This window comes from Diadema antillarum, unplaced genomic scaffold, assembly GCF_040938485.1.
Source record: "Diadema antillarum isolate AM-2024a unplaced genomic scaffold, OU_Dant_1.0 seq00000297_RagTag, whole genome shotgun sequence".
Classification (NCBI taxonomy): Eukaryota; Metazoa; Echinodermata; class Echinoidea; order Diadematoida; family Diadematidae; genus Diadema; species Diadema antillarum.
Window position 1 is genome coordinate 1,276,003 of NW_027271320.1, and position 14,532 is coordinate 1,290,534.

General features: G+C 40.3%; 1 protein-coding gene across 1 annotated transcript; it reads right to left on the reverse strand.

Annotated features, from left to right (window-relative positions):
* Window positions 1-8,087: 8,087 nt before the first annotated feature.
* Window positions 8,088-14,181, reverse strand: LOC139730176 (uncharacterized). Its single transcript, XM_071641072.1, has 2 exons — window positions 13,939-14,181; window positions 8,088-11,265 (listed from the first exon to the last, which is right to left on the reverse strand). The coding sequence occupies exon 2, from the start codon at window positions 11,238-11,240 to the stop codon at window positions 8,088-8,090; it is 3,153 nt and encodes a 1,050-aa protein (XP_071497173.1). The 5' UTR covers window positions 11,241-11,265; window positions 13,939-14,181.
* Between the last annotated feature and the right edge of the window lie 351 nt (window positions 14,182-14,532).

Here is a 14,532-nt window from a genome sequence, read left to right on the forward strand (position 1 = left end):
ATAATGAAACTAGATGTACCTCACCCGAGAACTAATTTCAAGAAACATAGTGTAACATATCGAGGCACTAAATTATGAAATACACTTGTAATTCATCAGATGATGTAAAGTAAAATGGTATCCCTTTCTAAAATTTAAAAATTAGGTAAATTATATGCATAGTAATTGTTTACATTGAACTGTAACATTGTGCATCAATCCTTTTCTTTTCTTTTTTTTCAGTATCGTAATTCCCATTTTCTTTATGTAATATGCATGCATTTGTATGTTTTGCTTTTGTGTGTTTGTTTGTTTGTTTTATACATTTCCTATAGTATATATAAAATGTTGTACTTTGTAATTGTATGGCTTTTACTTCACAGACTCACAGAAGAACAGCCATTGGCTGAAGTGAGTGCCCTGGACCCTTGGTGAAAGAAAATGAACTCAAAATCAAACCCCCTCTCCCCTTCCTCTCTTGCTCTTCCCCTCTCATTGACATGTTGTACCTGTGTTTCTATTCAAATTTCTACTCCCGAGGGTTTTTTCCTGTGCCCTTCTCTCTCAGTCTCTCCTTCCACACACACGCATACATACAAACACATGACACATTTTGTAGGCCTACAGTAGGATTAGATTCACCCTTTTTCCTGTGATGTGTGTTAAGGGAAACCAAAACCTAAAGAGAAACATGGATTGAGTGAAAGCAGCAACAAAGTAGAACACATCTGTGAAAGTTTGAGGAAAATCAGACAATCAATGCAATAGGGCCAAGGCTTCTAATTTTGCACATGCGCAGACATTCATCAACCACATGTATCATCTTCAGTCTTTACTAGAGGCAATAACAAGAGCACACCTGTTCTGCTGAACAACAAACTTATGTAATCTTGGCTTTAATTGGTGAATCTTCCACCTGAACCTCAAACATACATTTATGTGGATAGGAGAAACAGTGTCCATGTACTCAGCTGCCCACCAACTCATACACTGAACAATCAACCTCGTATTTTGTACTGGATGTAGAAATAGAAGGAAGATAATGCTATAAGATAGACATGAATGTACAATACGTATGTGGAAAACAAGCACTACAATAATTACCTGGTACAAATACAGCCGTACAGCACTTTTCAATGCACAAATTGTGCATGGCATTGTGTATAAAAACATGCTGTCCTCATACCTTGTGAACTTAAGTTTGTATGGTATTTTGTTTTGTTTTGTGTTTGTTTTGTTTTTGTTTCTTTGACGTTCTTTTTGTGTGAACTTCCAAAAGCTTATATTTTCATCTTTCTATATTAAAGGTGCATAACTGATTTTCATCTACATGTCGGGCCTACTGCATACAGCAGGAACTGAGTAGAATGTGGAACCTTTGACCAGAGAAATGTTTTAGCAAGTCAAATGCAGTCAAGTTCACATTGTGGTCGCAAAAAGCAAATCTCATTGGAATTCCAATGTGAAAGGTAGATACGATCTTACAAAGTGTAAAGAAGATAATACTAATTATGTGAGTCCCGTATGTGAAAGCCAGAATGTTTCTGCAGATAAGTGGCACTACACAAATGCTACTATTATCATCGTCATATTTGTGACTATGTCAAATACTGTTGCATGGTATTTACATGGTATGTTCTTCTCTGACCCCATAGATTAGACTTATAAAGTTTACTGCATCATTTCACAGTATTGTAAATATATACACGTATAGGCCTATATTAACCCTTTCCATACTGAATTCTGGAATCCCCATATAGACTCTATACACAGGTCGCTAGGTTATCATAAGGAATGGGTTAAGGTGATGAAATTCTGTCAGACAGGTAGTAACACAGGGCTCCAAAAGGCCACTGCATTCAGGGAAACAGAAGGCCTAATTTTCCATGACAGGGCTAATATCGTTTGGTCTTATTCCTGGGATGCCTTACCAGAGGGCCGAACCTTATATCCTAAATCACAAAGAAATTTAAATCAAATGCACTGTTTGCATTTAGATCTATGCCATACAATAACAAATATGTAAAACAGGCTTTAATGCCTTGCACAGTGACATTTGTATGCATTCAAAGAAGGCATGCTGGCATATGTGACTTAACACGCACATTTATTAGCACTGTTAACATTTACACAATCCATGGACTAGATCTGAACACCTTTTGTGACTCATGGTCTATATACAACTACACGTACATGTAGTAAATTGACTAATTTTCTGTGCTTTTAGAAATTAACTAAAGGTTCATGTCATAGACCTACGTATAAGTTTGGCTCAAGATTATACATGTACACGGCAGTGTCCTAAAAATGGGATGCTCAAATGTCCATGCTTCATTGGGCTCTTATTATCTAGATGAAAGAAGCAAAAATTACACACAATATGAGGTCAGTGACAAGTTGAGTGGAATCAAGCAATGGCTGTACAGGCCTACAGTTATAACAATTCAAGTACATGTACATTGTACACCTATCAGAAAGTCATGTTTGAGGTAAAATGACCTGAGATAAAAGATGGCCACAATAGAAACGCCTGTGGCAAGAATGCTAGCAGCAAAATATATTGGGTACAGAAGTCTGGGGTAAAAATCAAAACACAAAGCAGCACTTGGCCACAAAATTATAACATAAATTTCTGTTCCTTTACCACTGATACATTTACTAGTCACTGTAATGAAATCGACAGAGTCTCCACAAAATGTATACAATTGTATTAGTGCCTGCTTTCCACAAAGTACCGGTACATGCACTCTCTTTATTAAGACTTGCATACAAAATGACTTTAAGGCACTTCCAGTTTTCTTACAGTTTCATTTTTTTTTTTTTATTAACTAATTTCAGCTATCAAATGTACCGGTACATAAAGATTACAACCACACAAAGGAAATGGTGACAAATCCAGATGAATACGTGGGGGAACTTTTCAAGGAGAAATGATTTGTGATTTTGTAAAGCATCATCAAACTTGTCTCAAGCATGGAGTTGCATCATATATATGGCTAAGTGGAAGGTTCATGCCCCTGTGCAAGGGTGGAACGAGGCAAGGCGACATTGAGTTGCAGAATAAGAGAGCCAAGTACGTTTGAATTGGCCTCGGTGAAAAGAACCTGGGCCCTTTTTCACAAAGCTATGTGTAAAGTTACGCACAACTTTACAAACAACTTACATGTAAATATATGGCAAGCCAAGAGGGTTTCGTAATCATTGTTACTTTCAACAGCTTACACTGAAATTTGCAGATGATTATTCACACATGTAAACACACATTTTTAGATGAAAGTGTATGTTTGCCCCAATGTACATGAAATACTGACATACAGTCGTACTTTGTTAAAATGTAAGGGGAAAAAATGGGCACATTTGGAACTTCATATTCCAGTCATTGGTAAAGTCAGGAGTAACTTATATGGACAGCTGTATGAAACAGGGCAGTGATCAAAATCAAACAAAAAAGAATGGTGGAGGTTCCTTTGAAATCAAACATACGGTTGAGTTATGATACTTCAACTTTAAAATCAAATTTAGTTTTGCACAAAAGTAACATTAGTAGTAACCACAGCTGCAAATGAGATGGATCAATGGTAACAGGAAATCACAATTTTCATGGACTAACCTCCTCAAATATCTTTGCTTGGTTTCCCCTTCTTTCTATGAACACACAATAATGGAACAAAAGACATGTTTCCATCACAGCAAACTGTTGCTGCTTTGAGTTGACATATGATGAATGTTTGGTGAAAGTGCAAAACTTTCAATACAGTTCAATGACTTTTGTACGGATATTCAAAGGACAAATTCACTTTCATATACACATAGCTTGAGTGAGTGCAGCAATGCCAGCATAACACATCAGTTTGATGAAAGTAAGATAATCCGTTAAAAGTTCTGATTTTTTAAACATTTTTATGCAGTCACTGCTGGATGAGAAGACTACTACAGTTTTGTGATGTCACATCTGCAGAATATGATTGATTTTTTTTTTTTTAATGGTAATAATTTTGTGAAAAATGCACATTTCCTTACCTTGTAACTCGCATATGTTGGGGGTAATAACATTTCATTGGCTTTCTGTAAGAGGCAAGTCATATGGTCTTTTGTCATGCAAGAAAAGTGAAATACATTGAATTTTCATATCTTTCTATGCAAGTAACATTACAAACTGCAGTTAGTCTTTTCATCAAGCGATTGTAGCACTGAATCTTCAGAAATTCATAGCTTTTGAACTGATTGTCCAATATTCATCAAACTGTCATTGATAACTTCTAATAACACATTGCTGCATTCGATCACTCAGAGGACATGTATATTAAGGTGAACTTATATTAAGGTGAACTTAATACAGTATCCTCATGAAGAAACTCCTACCAATTTCTTCATTCAAGTGAAACCTGAGCCAACTTGAACATGGCGTCGAATTGCACTAACAATATTTTGTGCAACAATTATGTTCACCATAACTAGATCACACCCATGTTATTTGGGCCCTATTGCGCATTGAAGATGCGGTCAATCTAGCCCGACCAGACGCTGTGACAATTGTGTACAACAACAGGGATGTGTATGGTTACAATCAATCATAAGTCAGAAAATCAAAAATACTATGGTAAATCAGATACTAGACAATCCAAATTGAGCATCAAGAGACCAATGTTTGATTTTCTGACCTCTCTTTGATCTCAACTTTTATGCAACAGGACCTAGCTTGGCTATCAACATTCACACCCAAAACTTTGATCTCGAGGTTCTAAAAAAGGCAAGTAACAATGGTATAGAAAGAAACATAGGCCTACATGTAACATGCCTCTAAAGGCTCGTCCAGGCCAAATTATTTTGAAATGCAAAACTACTTTGATTTTCTCCAGTACAGACATGAAGAAATTTTAGCACATAAGATTTCAGCAGTTTAGTGAGAATAACTTGACAGTGCAGACTCGTGTTCTTCTAGCCTTCAGTTTCATATCTGTTGATTATAATCATTCCACTCATACCTAGTAGCATTCCTTCATGCATATTTCTGCATTTGTAGTTTTAAAACCCAAGTGAAACAGTTGCAATCTTATTCAAGCTCCAACTCTGTATTGCTTCATTTCCATTTTTTACGTGTACATTTGCATACATTCATCAATGAGTAAACACTCCTGAACACATCTCAGTTCTACACATTTCCAAATGTACAGGTACAATTGTTAACTTGAAGTCTACCACAAACCATAACATACACATACTTTGTGGCATACTCACAGACAATACTACACTGTTACTGGAAGCTTTGGAATGGTATTAAATGTTGACCCAAACACTGCTTGAAGAAGTTGAGTGCTTCAAATGACGACCCCTGAACAGACCATTCTTAATTTGTACAAGCATAATGTACCTCTGTTTTCCTTTCTTTCTTTTTCATGTTTGATTGTCATCACATCTTCAGCAAAGCTCGGATTGTAATCATTCAATTGTCATGCAATACAACAAGCAAAGTACCTTTAAAAAAATGATTGATATTTGAATGTAAGATTCACACAACATTCTCTAGCTCTCATAGACCAAAAAAAAAAAAAAAAACGACAATCAACTCTACAAATGTATTGTAGAGTATAAAAACTTTTATACTGTTAAAAATATAAAAATAAAATAAAAACAACTGCTCCTCCATTTTCATAGGAAACTGAGGCTAATGCTGTTGCACTTTACCTGCAAAACAAAAGCCTGTACTAAAAGGAAACTTGTTGGATGGAATTACATATTCCCTGAAGAAAATGTTTGTTTCACCTTCAGTCCAGCATACAGCTGTTTTGAAATAAAACCATCCACCTTAAACTTCCATGGACCTAAACACCATGACAATTCCCTTGTTATATCAGTTTTATCACTTTACCACTGTAACTTACAGGTAAATAAAAGAAGTTAAAACAGTTGGGACCTGCAACATCGTAATGTTACTGTCTATCAAACATCTTTCAAACCAAGGTTTCACTGTATGTGCTAATAATAACACACAAATTTTAAAAAGACAAAAACACAGGAAAAAATAATTGTAGTTGTGGCTGTTATGCAACGACAATTTTCAATTGTGATATGCTCAAATGAGTGTATCATCATCTGAAACTAGCACTGAATCATTTGGCCATGTACTTGATCGAGACCTTGCTTAAAGTTTCTAATTTTATTGGTGAGATAATGAGAAACCTCTTACAATTGTATGAGGTACTGAAAAGCATGTACACCATATTCCAAGAGAAATTCAACATTTGATGAAAATTGGCTTAGAAATGGCCGAGACAGGCATTATCTTGAAATAGTCCACCACTCCATTCATCTCGTCATAGCCGGTGACTGCTTTCAACCTCCATAGACTTTGTACATAGTGAAGATGCACATGCTGAACAAGAGGGGACAGTTATCATGATTTAGCCCAAACCCAAGCTACATTTGTATAACCCAAACCCCTGTACCTGTATGTCAGCACGTGAACCAGTACCCATCAACATTTACAGCCTGAATATTATGTTGTATTCAGCTACATCTTGGTAACCTTTGACCTTCACATTCAAGACAGTCATTCTAGGGACAGAGGTTAGCTGAGAGATCTTTACTGACAGTGACACTGAACAGTTTGTTAAAAACTGTTGCTGAAAGCATGCATGAACTGCTGGCTAACATTTAAAATATCTTTTCTCATGTTATTGCTTATCATAGGAGTGCTATTCTACTGTATGTGGTGACAGTAATATACTTCTGCAAACAGACAAGCCAATAGAATACAGTACAAGTAATGCTGCTTGAAAGGTTGATACATTGTACCATAAAGCACACATAAAAGAAAAACATGAATCATACAATGACATTGTGACACTGAAACTAATTGTGACCCGCTACAACAAAAGGATCCTAAAGTCGCTGACGGCCCAGCCGAGAAAATCGAGCTTGAAGTCACATCATCAAAATTGGTCAAAACAATCGGATTTCTGTTTTTGGCATAATTTTGTAGTCTAATGTTTTGTCCATCATCTGCCAAAATTTTGAGGCTAAATGATCAAATAAAAGGCAAGAAATTAGCCTTTTTCTGGGCCATGATTTTCCGACTTTCAATGTAAGAGAAACGTGTCCGAAGATTTGGATTTAGCGCCGCAGCTAGAATCCGCCCCTGGCAACGAGGGAGTGATCTTATTGGTCAGTGCATGGCATCCTGATTATCGATTGGTCGTGCGTAGACCGCTGGCGCTAAACTTGACTGAATATGGCGGAGGTCGCTAGGGCGTGCCTTCTATTGTCAAGCGATGAAAACTGTCTCGCCTCCCCATGACCATGATAGCGTCGGAAGGACAACTTTGAAGGCATTTTTCTCGAAACTCTGATTTCCTCAACCGCTTGAAATGCGCTGATAAAATCATCAATATCTCCGCAACCGAGTACTTTTATGAGTTGCGCTATATATGAAATTAATTTAGAAGAGTACAGGAGCAATATCATGCCATTTTTGGAAAACTGTCCTCCCTGACTTTCGGATCCTTTTGTTGTAGCGGGTCACAATTAGAGTAAATCAGCAGTCTTTGATCCCATAAAGTACACTATAAGATAATGTTTATGGCACATATTGGAAGTTTCACTCTAGTACTGCAACAAGTTAATATGCAGAATATGCTAAAGAGATCCACTCTCAAATGTTCAAAAAATACATAAAAAAGTAAATACATATGCACTGTATAATATATAGTCTGTACAGAGTAACACAACACATAGTGAACTTTGTACACTGATTGTTCAATATGTACATCGAGTGCATCAACACAACTTAATGCAACAATGCTAAAAAGCTCCTTTTTACTATAGGAACACTTTGTTAAAGGAAGTGTTCTGAGAAAAACTGTCTGTAGCCCTCGAAAGATGTGTCAAATCTTGAGAGGATGTAAAAACATGTAATATTGAAGCATGCAATGTGGGGTGGGGTGGGGCTATGGCTCGGATGGTTGTTATGATTTGGGTGGTGTTATTAGTTAGTCACTGATTATAAATGATGATCTCGAATAAAGTCGGATGAAACATTCTCAACAAACTGAGTGGAGTTAACACTCAATAATTAGACATAAATCAATTATAACTCAGCGTTAGAGAAACTAGGAGGTCAAATAAGGGTGAGAACGTTCATGTCTGTGGACATGTTCAAGGGAGGAGAAGGTCTGGTCGCAGAAGCGGCAAATGAAGAGCTCCTCGCGAAGCTCCTTCTTCCGCTTCACCATCAGGCTGCGCTGGCTGACGATGGTTTCGTCCCACTCGTCCTTGGCCTCACTGCCAAACTCACTGAGGGTGTGGTACTCCTGATGTTCCTCCAGCTCAGCTTCTGTGCTGAAGACCTCCTGGCAGAGCTCGCAGCTGTATTCCTCATTACTGCTGGAGGCTGCAGCTCCTACAGCGGCTGCAGGTGGGGGCGCTTTCCGTTTCCTACCAGCAGTGTGCTTGGCGACCTGCTGGTGCTTGGTCAGTTCCTCCAGCTCTTTGAACGCCTTACTGCAGACATTGCAGGTGAACTTGAGGGCTACTGGTACTGGGCGCTTCGGGGAAAACACTGGCTTTGCTGGACCAGCAGCCTCTATGCTGTCCCTCCTTGAATCAGACCACCTCCTTCCGGTATTGCTCAATGCATGATCGCTGGATCTGAGACTGTGCTGTCGCCTGCTGGGGAGGCTTGCTGTATCCTCAGTCTCACTGTCATCATCACTGCTCAAAACCTGGCAACTGCTGGCATGACGAGACAGGTCACATCGCCTCTTGAACTGCTTCTTGCAAGTTCCGCACTGCAACTGCTGGTCGCGCTGTTCGGATACACTTAGTACCGATGTTTCCTCCCTGCCCTTGCCAGTTGTCTTGACCTTGACACCCTTGCCGTTCTCCTCCCCTGTATCCGTGACTCCCTTGCCCTGAGAGTTGTTGACTTGACCATGGTAGCTTAGCTTGTGCTCTTTGAGGCTGGCACACGTTGTAAAGAACCGCTGGCACTTTGGGCACATGAAAACACCAGAATTCTTGTGTCTCTCACAGTCCCCTCTGGAGCTGAAGCTTTTCCCACATTTTTTACAGGTGAAATCCGTCTTGACCTTGTGACTGCTGGATTTTGAATTGCCTTGAGGAAGACCTTGTTTACGAGATTTGCGATCCTGATCACCAGACTTGATGTCTGCAGTCTCTGAAACCTCTTTCTGCTCAACCTCCTGTCTCTTATGTTTTCCTGTAATTGCAGCAACCTTACTTGGTGACCTCCTTTTCTGGACAGCATCTAGTGTCTCTTTGGTGGGTCCCAGACTGTCTGGGACTTTGTGACCAGTGAACTTCATAGCATGCACTTTGATCAGGTGTTTGGTTAAATCGCCCTGTCTACTGTATGACTTCTTGCAAGGTTTGCATGTAAACTGAGCATGCCTTGCTGTTGCTTGATGTTCTGCAGGATCCACCATAGTGTACAACTCTTTATCACTCAGACTAGCAAACTTGCGTTTCTTAGAGGGGCTTCCCGTCTGAGTATTACGTCCACCACTTGCATGGTCCTTCCTTGGGGAAGCAAGTCTCCTCTTGGGTGATGAAGGCACGAACTTGGAAGGAACATTCTTCTGAACCACATGACTCTTAGAGGGCACCTTTTCCCCCCTAGATGTGACTTGGGTCTTGCGTCTCTGTTGAGAGGAGACCCGTTTGGCATTGGGGTGTCTCAAGAAGATGTGTCTTTGCAAAAAACTTGCCTTGGCATACTGTCGATGGCAGATGCTGCATTCGTGTGTCTGATCAGCATTGTGGAGGGCAATATGGTGTTTCAGCTTTTTGATGGAAGTGAAAGTCTGGTCACACTTGTCACAGAGGTACTTGTGTTTGGACATGTGTTTCTGCAGATCTCTTTCAGTTGCAAACGATATTTGACAAGTTTCACACTTAAAGTCTAAGCTACTAGCCTCATGCTTTCTTCCTGGGCTGGCTATCTTTTTGGCTGCCTCACTACAGGATTTCTTTGGTTTCTCAGATGAATGTGTCTTCATGTGCCTCACAAAATCACTTTCCCTAGAGAAGGCTTGAGGACACTTTGAACAGTTAAAATAAACAGAATTTCTTGGAGGTTCGGTGTAGGTCTCGCCGCAAATGATGACATCATCATCTGAATCGTCTACCTCAACATCGTGGCACGTATTTGAATGATGCGGTAAAGATGATTGAGCTTGGCCTGATGTGCCCTCTTCATCTAAGACCTCCTCCTTTACAGGCAGCTTAAACAGATCAAACAGATTTTTCTGTCCCACGGATTCCTTTACTTTTGATTTGTCATCTTCACTGTCATTTTCAGAGTCTGTCCCATCAGCACTGATGGGATTCCCTTGACAATACTTCATCATGTGCACCTTGAGATTGCTCACGCGTTGGAAAACCTTCCCGCAGTCCTTGCAGGAAAAATCAGCTTGACTGTGCTCACTCTCATGCTTTAGAAGGCCTGCATGGCTGGTGAAAGTCCTCCTACAGAAGGAGCAGGCAAAGATATGTTTCCCCCAGTGTGATAGAAGTTCGGCTACATTGCAGAATTCAAGGTCGCATTCATGGCAGACATGCTTCTGCACTTGGGACTTCCCAGGTCTCTGGTCCAACTTTTCAGGTGTTTGCTGGGGCTTCCCCACCCTGTGGGAGTCCTCGTGTTCTAGGAGGTCCTCATCTGAAGAGAACTGCTGGCCACACTGCTTACACTTGAAGGTGTGCACGAGAAGGTGTTTTATCAAATGGTTGTGCTGGCTGAATGCCATACCACACTTCATGCATCGATATATCTGCATGTCCCAGTCATTTATGGAAGACTCATCACAGCTCTCGCCACTTTCTTGTCCATCTCCTTTGCGTGCCTTTTCGTTCTCCTGGACTGGACGTTGTCTGCTTATTTCATGATATGACTGCTCTGAGATCTCTTTGGATGCATCATCATCGGCAGTATCATCCGTTCCACTGCCCGCACTGTCATCATCTGTATCATCATCACCATCATCATCATCCCTACTACTGTCAGTTGAGCCACCTGCAGACGAAGTGACACTATCAAGAAATTCACTGTCTTCAGGAGGCCGTCCTCTTGTCTGATCCTCCTTTTCTTGAACACATGAAGGCAAATCTACTTCCTTTGAGGCAGGAACGGGAGACACTCTGTCCCTTGCACTCGCTTGGTCTGACTCACTCGTCAAGCTGCTTTCATCGGAGGATGATGACTCCATCTTGACCTGGGTCTCTTCTTCACTTGTGTCACTCATGTTCAAGTCCTCCTGCCAGTTCTGCCTGAATGAAGAAGAAAAAAGAAAAAATGAGAAGAAAATCAGATAGGTGATCAGATAAGCACAATCAAGGGTACGCAATCATGGTTTTCTCACTGTAGGCAGTTGTAACTATGTTGGAAGCACCAACTGACTTTCAAATTCACATGTAGCATGCTAAGACATCTGTAAACACAACTGAGGTTGTTTTTTTATTGTTAATTACTAAAGAATAACTTCCAAAAAGTCAAACCAAGTCCATGTAATGTATTGAATGAAGCATTTTGCCATTTTGCGACTAATGTAAAATCAAGTTTAGAGGTTATAACTTGAAGATTACATGTAGTACCCCAATGCGTTTGGAATCAAATTAATGTGGTTTCCCTCCTCCCACCTTGCATCTCATGCATGCAAACAGAAAAAAAAAATGGAAACAAGTTATGGAATTGAAAGTCATGTTCTAGTATCAGGAGAATGCAGGACGTATTTGCAATGTAGATGACCACTTGACATTTTAAAGGGATTGTACAGTTCTGGTTGGGACCTAACTTCAGGTTTTTAATATTTTTGGTTAGATAATGAGAAACCTCTTGTGAAATGTAAAAGAGCATTAATTCCAAGAGGGATTTAATGTTTATTTGAAGAAAACTGATTTTGAAATGGCTGAGATGTTGATAAACAAGGCAAGAGCCAAAATGTGTCTCTCCCATTCACGAAGAAGTATTAATGTTTTCTACCTCCTGGAAGTTCATTGACCACGCCTATGACCTTTGACCTTGTGGTGACCTTCAACTACCCAAGGGACATTTACCAGCCAACTTTGGTCACAAACGGACATGGAACAAAAGTTATGAGCCATAATCGAAATGCCCCGTAAAACCTTAACATTGGGCCCTAAAAGTTCATTGACCCCTGTCTGTGACCTTTACTTTGTGATGAACTTCAACTCCCAAAGGGACATCAACCATCGAAGTTTGGTCACAAAAGGAAGTAATATTAAAAGTTATGAGCCATAATCCAAACGCGCCATAAAAAAATTAATATTGGGCGATAAAATTTGTTTACCCTTGTCGGTGACCTTTGACCTCGTGATGACCTTCAACTCTCTAAGGGACATCTACCATCCAAGTTTGGTCACAAACTGACATATATACATCAAAAGTTATGAGCCATAATCGAAACATGCCATAAAAACTTAACATTGGGCCCTAAAGTTCATTGACCCCTGCCTGTGACCTTTGACCTTGAGGTGACCTTCATGTTTGGAAAAATGTGTAACTTTGTATATCCACTCCTCCCTCCAAGTTTGATTGAAATTTAGATCCTTTTAATTAGAGAGCTATTCAAGTTTTTGTTGCATTACGGACGGACGACAGACGGACCACGGACGACAGACGGACAGACGTCCATTACGGCGAATATTTTGCAAGGTTTATATTGTCTCCAAGTTCTCAAGTCTGGTGCAATTTGTGAGAGAGCACCCCTCAAGGTTCGCTCTTGAAACAACACTGTCAACAGTCATCAATATACGAAGTCATTGTATTAACTTCTGGTTCTAAAGAAAATCTTTAAAAAATTCCTTACTGGGAGTTGGTTGGGCTCACCTGGTGGCCCCGCAGGAGGGGCATTGTGCCCATTTGAGAGAATTGAGAGAATTGAGATTCTACCCCCCTAGGAATACTACCCACAAAGTTTGGTGAATATTCATCATCCATGGGGTTTTCAAGAAGAAGATCAGAAAATGTACAATTTACGCCCCACTAGGACCCCTCCCCACCCCCTTCCCTGGGTCCCAATGGGAGCACCCCTGATTCCGCCATGAACAACTTGAAACTACAGTCATCAATGTACAGCAGCCTGTCTCTGCTCGATCATGCCGCACAGGGGAAATGCCATTACAGCAACGGTGTGGGCGCTGCCGTCAGTGCTTTCATTATGCACACACATTATACACGTACTGTAAAAGTGGTTTCTTTCACGTACAGAAACTTTCGTGGTTTCCATCTGTGCCGACTTTTTCGCGTGTGTTTAAATTCGCGGTCGGTAATGATAGCGTTGTAACAAGCGATGAGTTCAAAACATTTTCGCATGATGTTAAATTCGCGGTTCAACCGCAGAACCACTGCGAAAGAAACCACTTTTACAGTAGTACGCACACACACGTGCACACTTCCAATGCAAGATCCCACACACCAGCACATGGTCAGTGTTTATTATTGGGTTTTTCAGTAATATGTATTTAGGCATCTTCAAATCCCCAGTGAAGAATGCAAAACCACTGTGCGTACTTAACTTAGTTGTAGTCGCATGCGTGAATGTTCGTTTAGTATGCGCACAGTACTGACTACTTGTACATAAAATTACATTAGATTTGCATTTCATTTATTTAATACCAGTACAGTAGCGCGTTGCAGCACATTATCAATTTTACAATCCATTGGCATTGCCATTGGCAATATTTACTGCATTACTGTGCTTCGCATGGCGTCTGGTCAGGCTATACATCTAACATCTGTTGGTTCTACTACAGAACTCTACACACAGTGTGTGCAAACATTAACATAATATTGAGTTCTGCTAGTTCTACCGAGTACCGGTAAATTAAATTTACCGGTTTTCTAGGTTCTACATTACAATACAATTCATTATAATTAAATATTGCATTACCAGGCCAAGGCCAGGTACAACTACAACTTACCAACATACATTCTGCTTTACGTGCAAATGGTCCTATTCAGACTCTCATATGAGCTCACTCTAGTAGAGCCGAATTTTGGTAGAACAGCTAAATTAGCTGGCTCTCACGCCAAACTTGTAGACAAACTCACTGATCGAGATTCACTGCACGCACCGTTTTACACGTGTGGGGCTGACCGCTGCGCTGCTAGCTTCTAGCTCGATGCACATGCAGCGCGGCCAGTAAGCAGCTCTCCCCATGCTACTAAAGTAGTTCAACCGACGAAAGCAAGCGTACGAATGTCAGTACATTGTAACAATACTCCATGCAGTCATTACAGTCAGTGCATTGCAAAGAATATTATGGAGTGCGTTGTTTGGACTATAGAGGGCTCACATCGAAACTAGAAATCTATCGGGGACCCTATCCCTAAACCTAACCCTAATCCTAATCCTAACCCTAACCATCAAACCCTAACCCTAACCCTAATCCTAACCCCAACCCTAACCCTAACCCTAACCATAACCATAACCAAAACCAAAAACCCTAACCCAACGTTTTTCCCATAGGTTTAACACGCGCCATGCCCCAATCTGTGCCGTCTTAAAAAAAAAT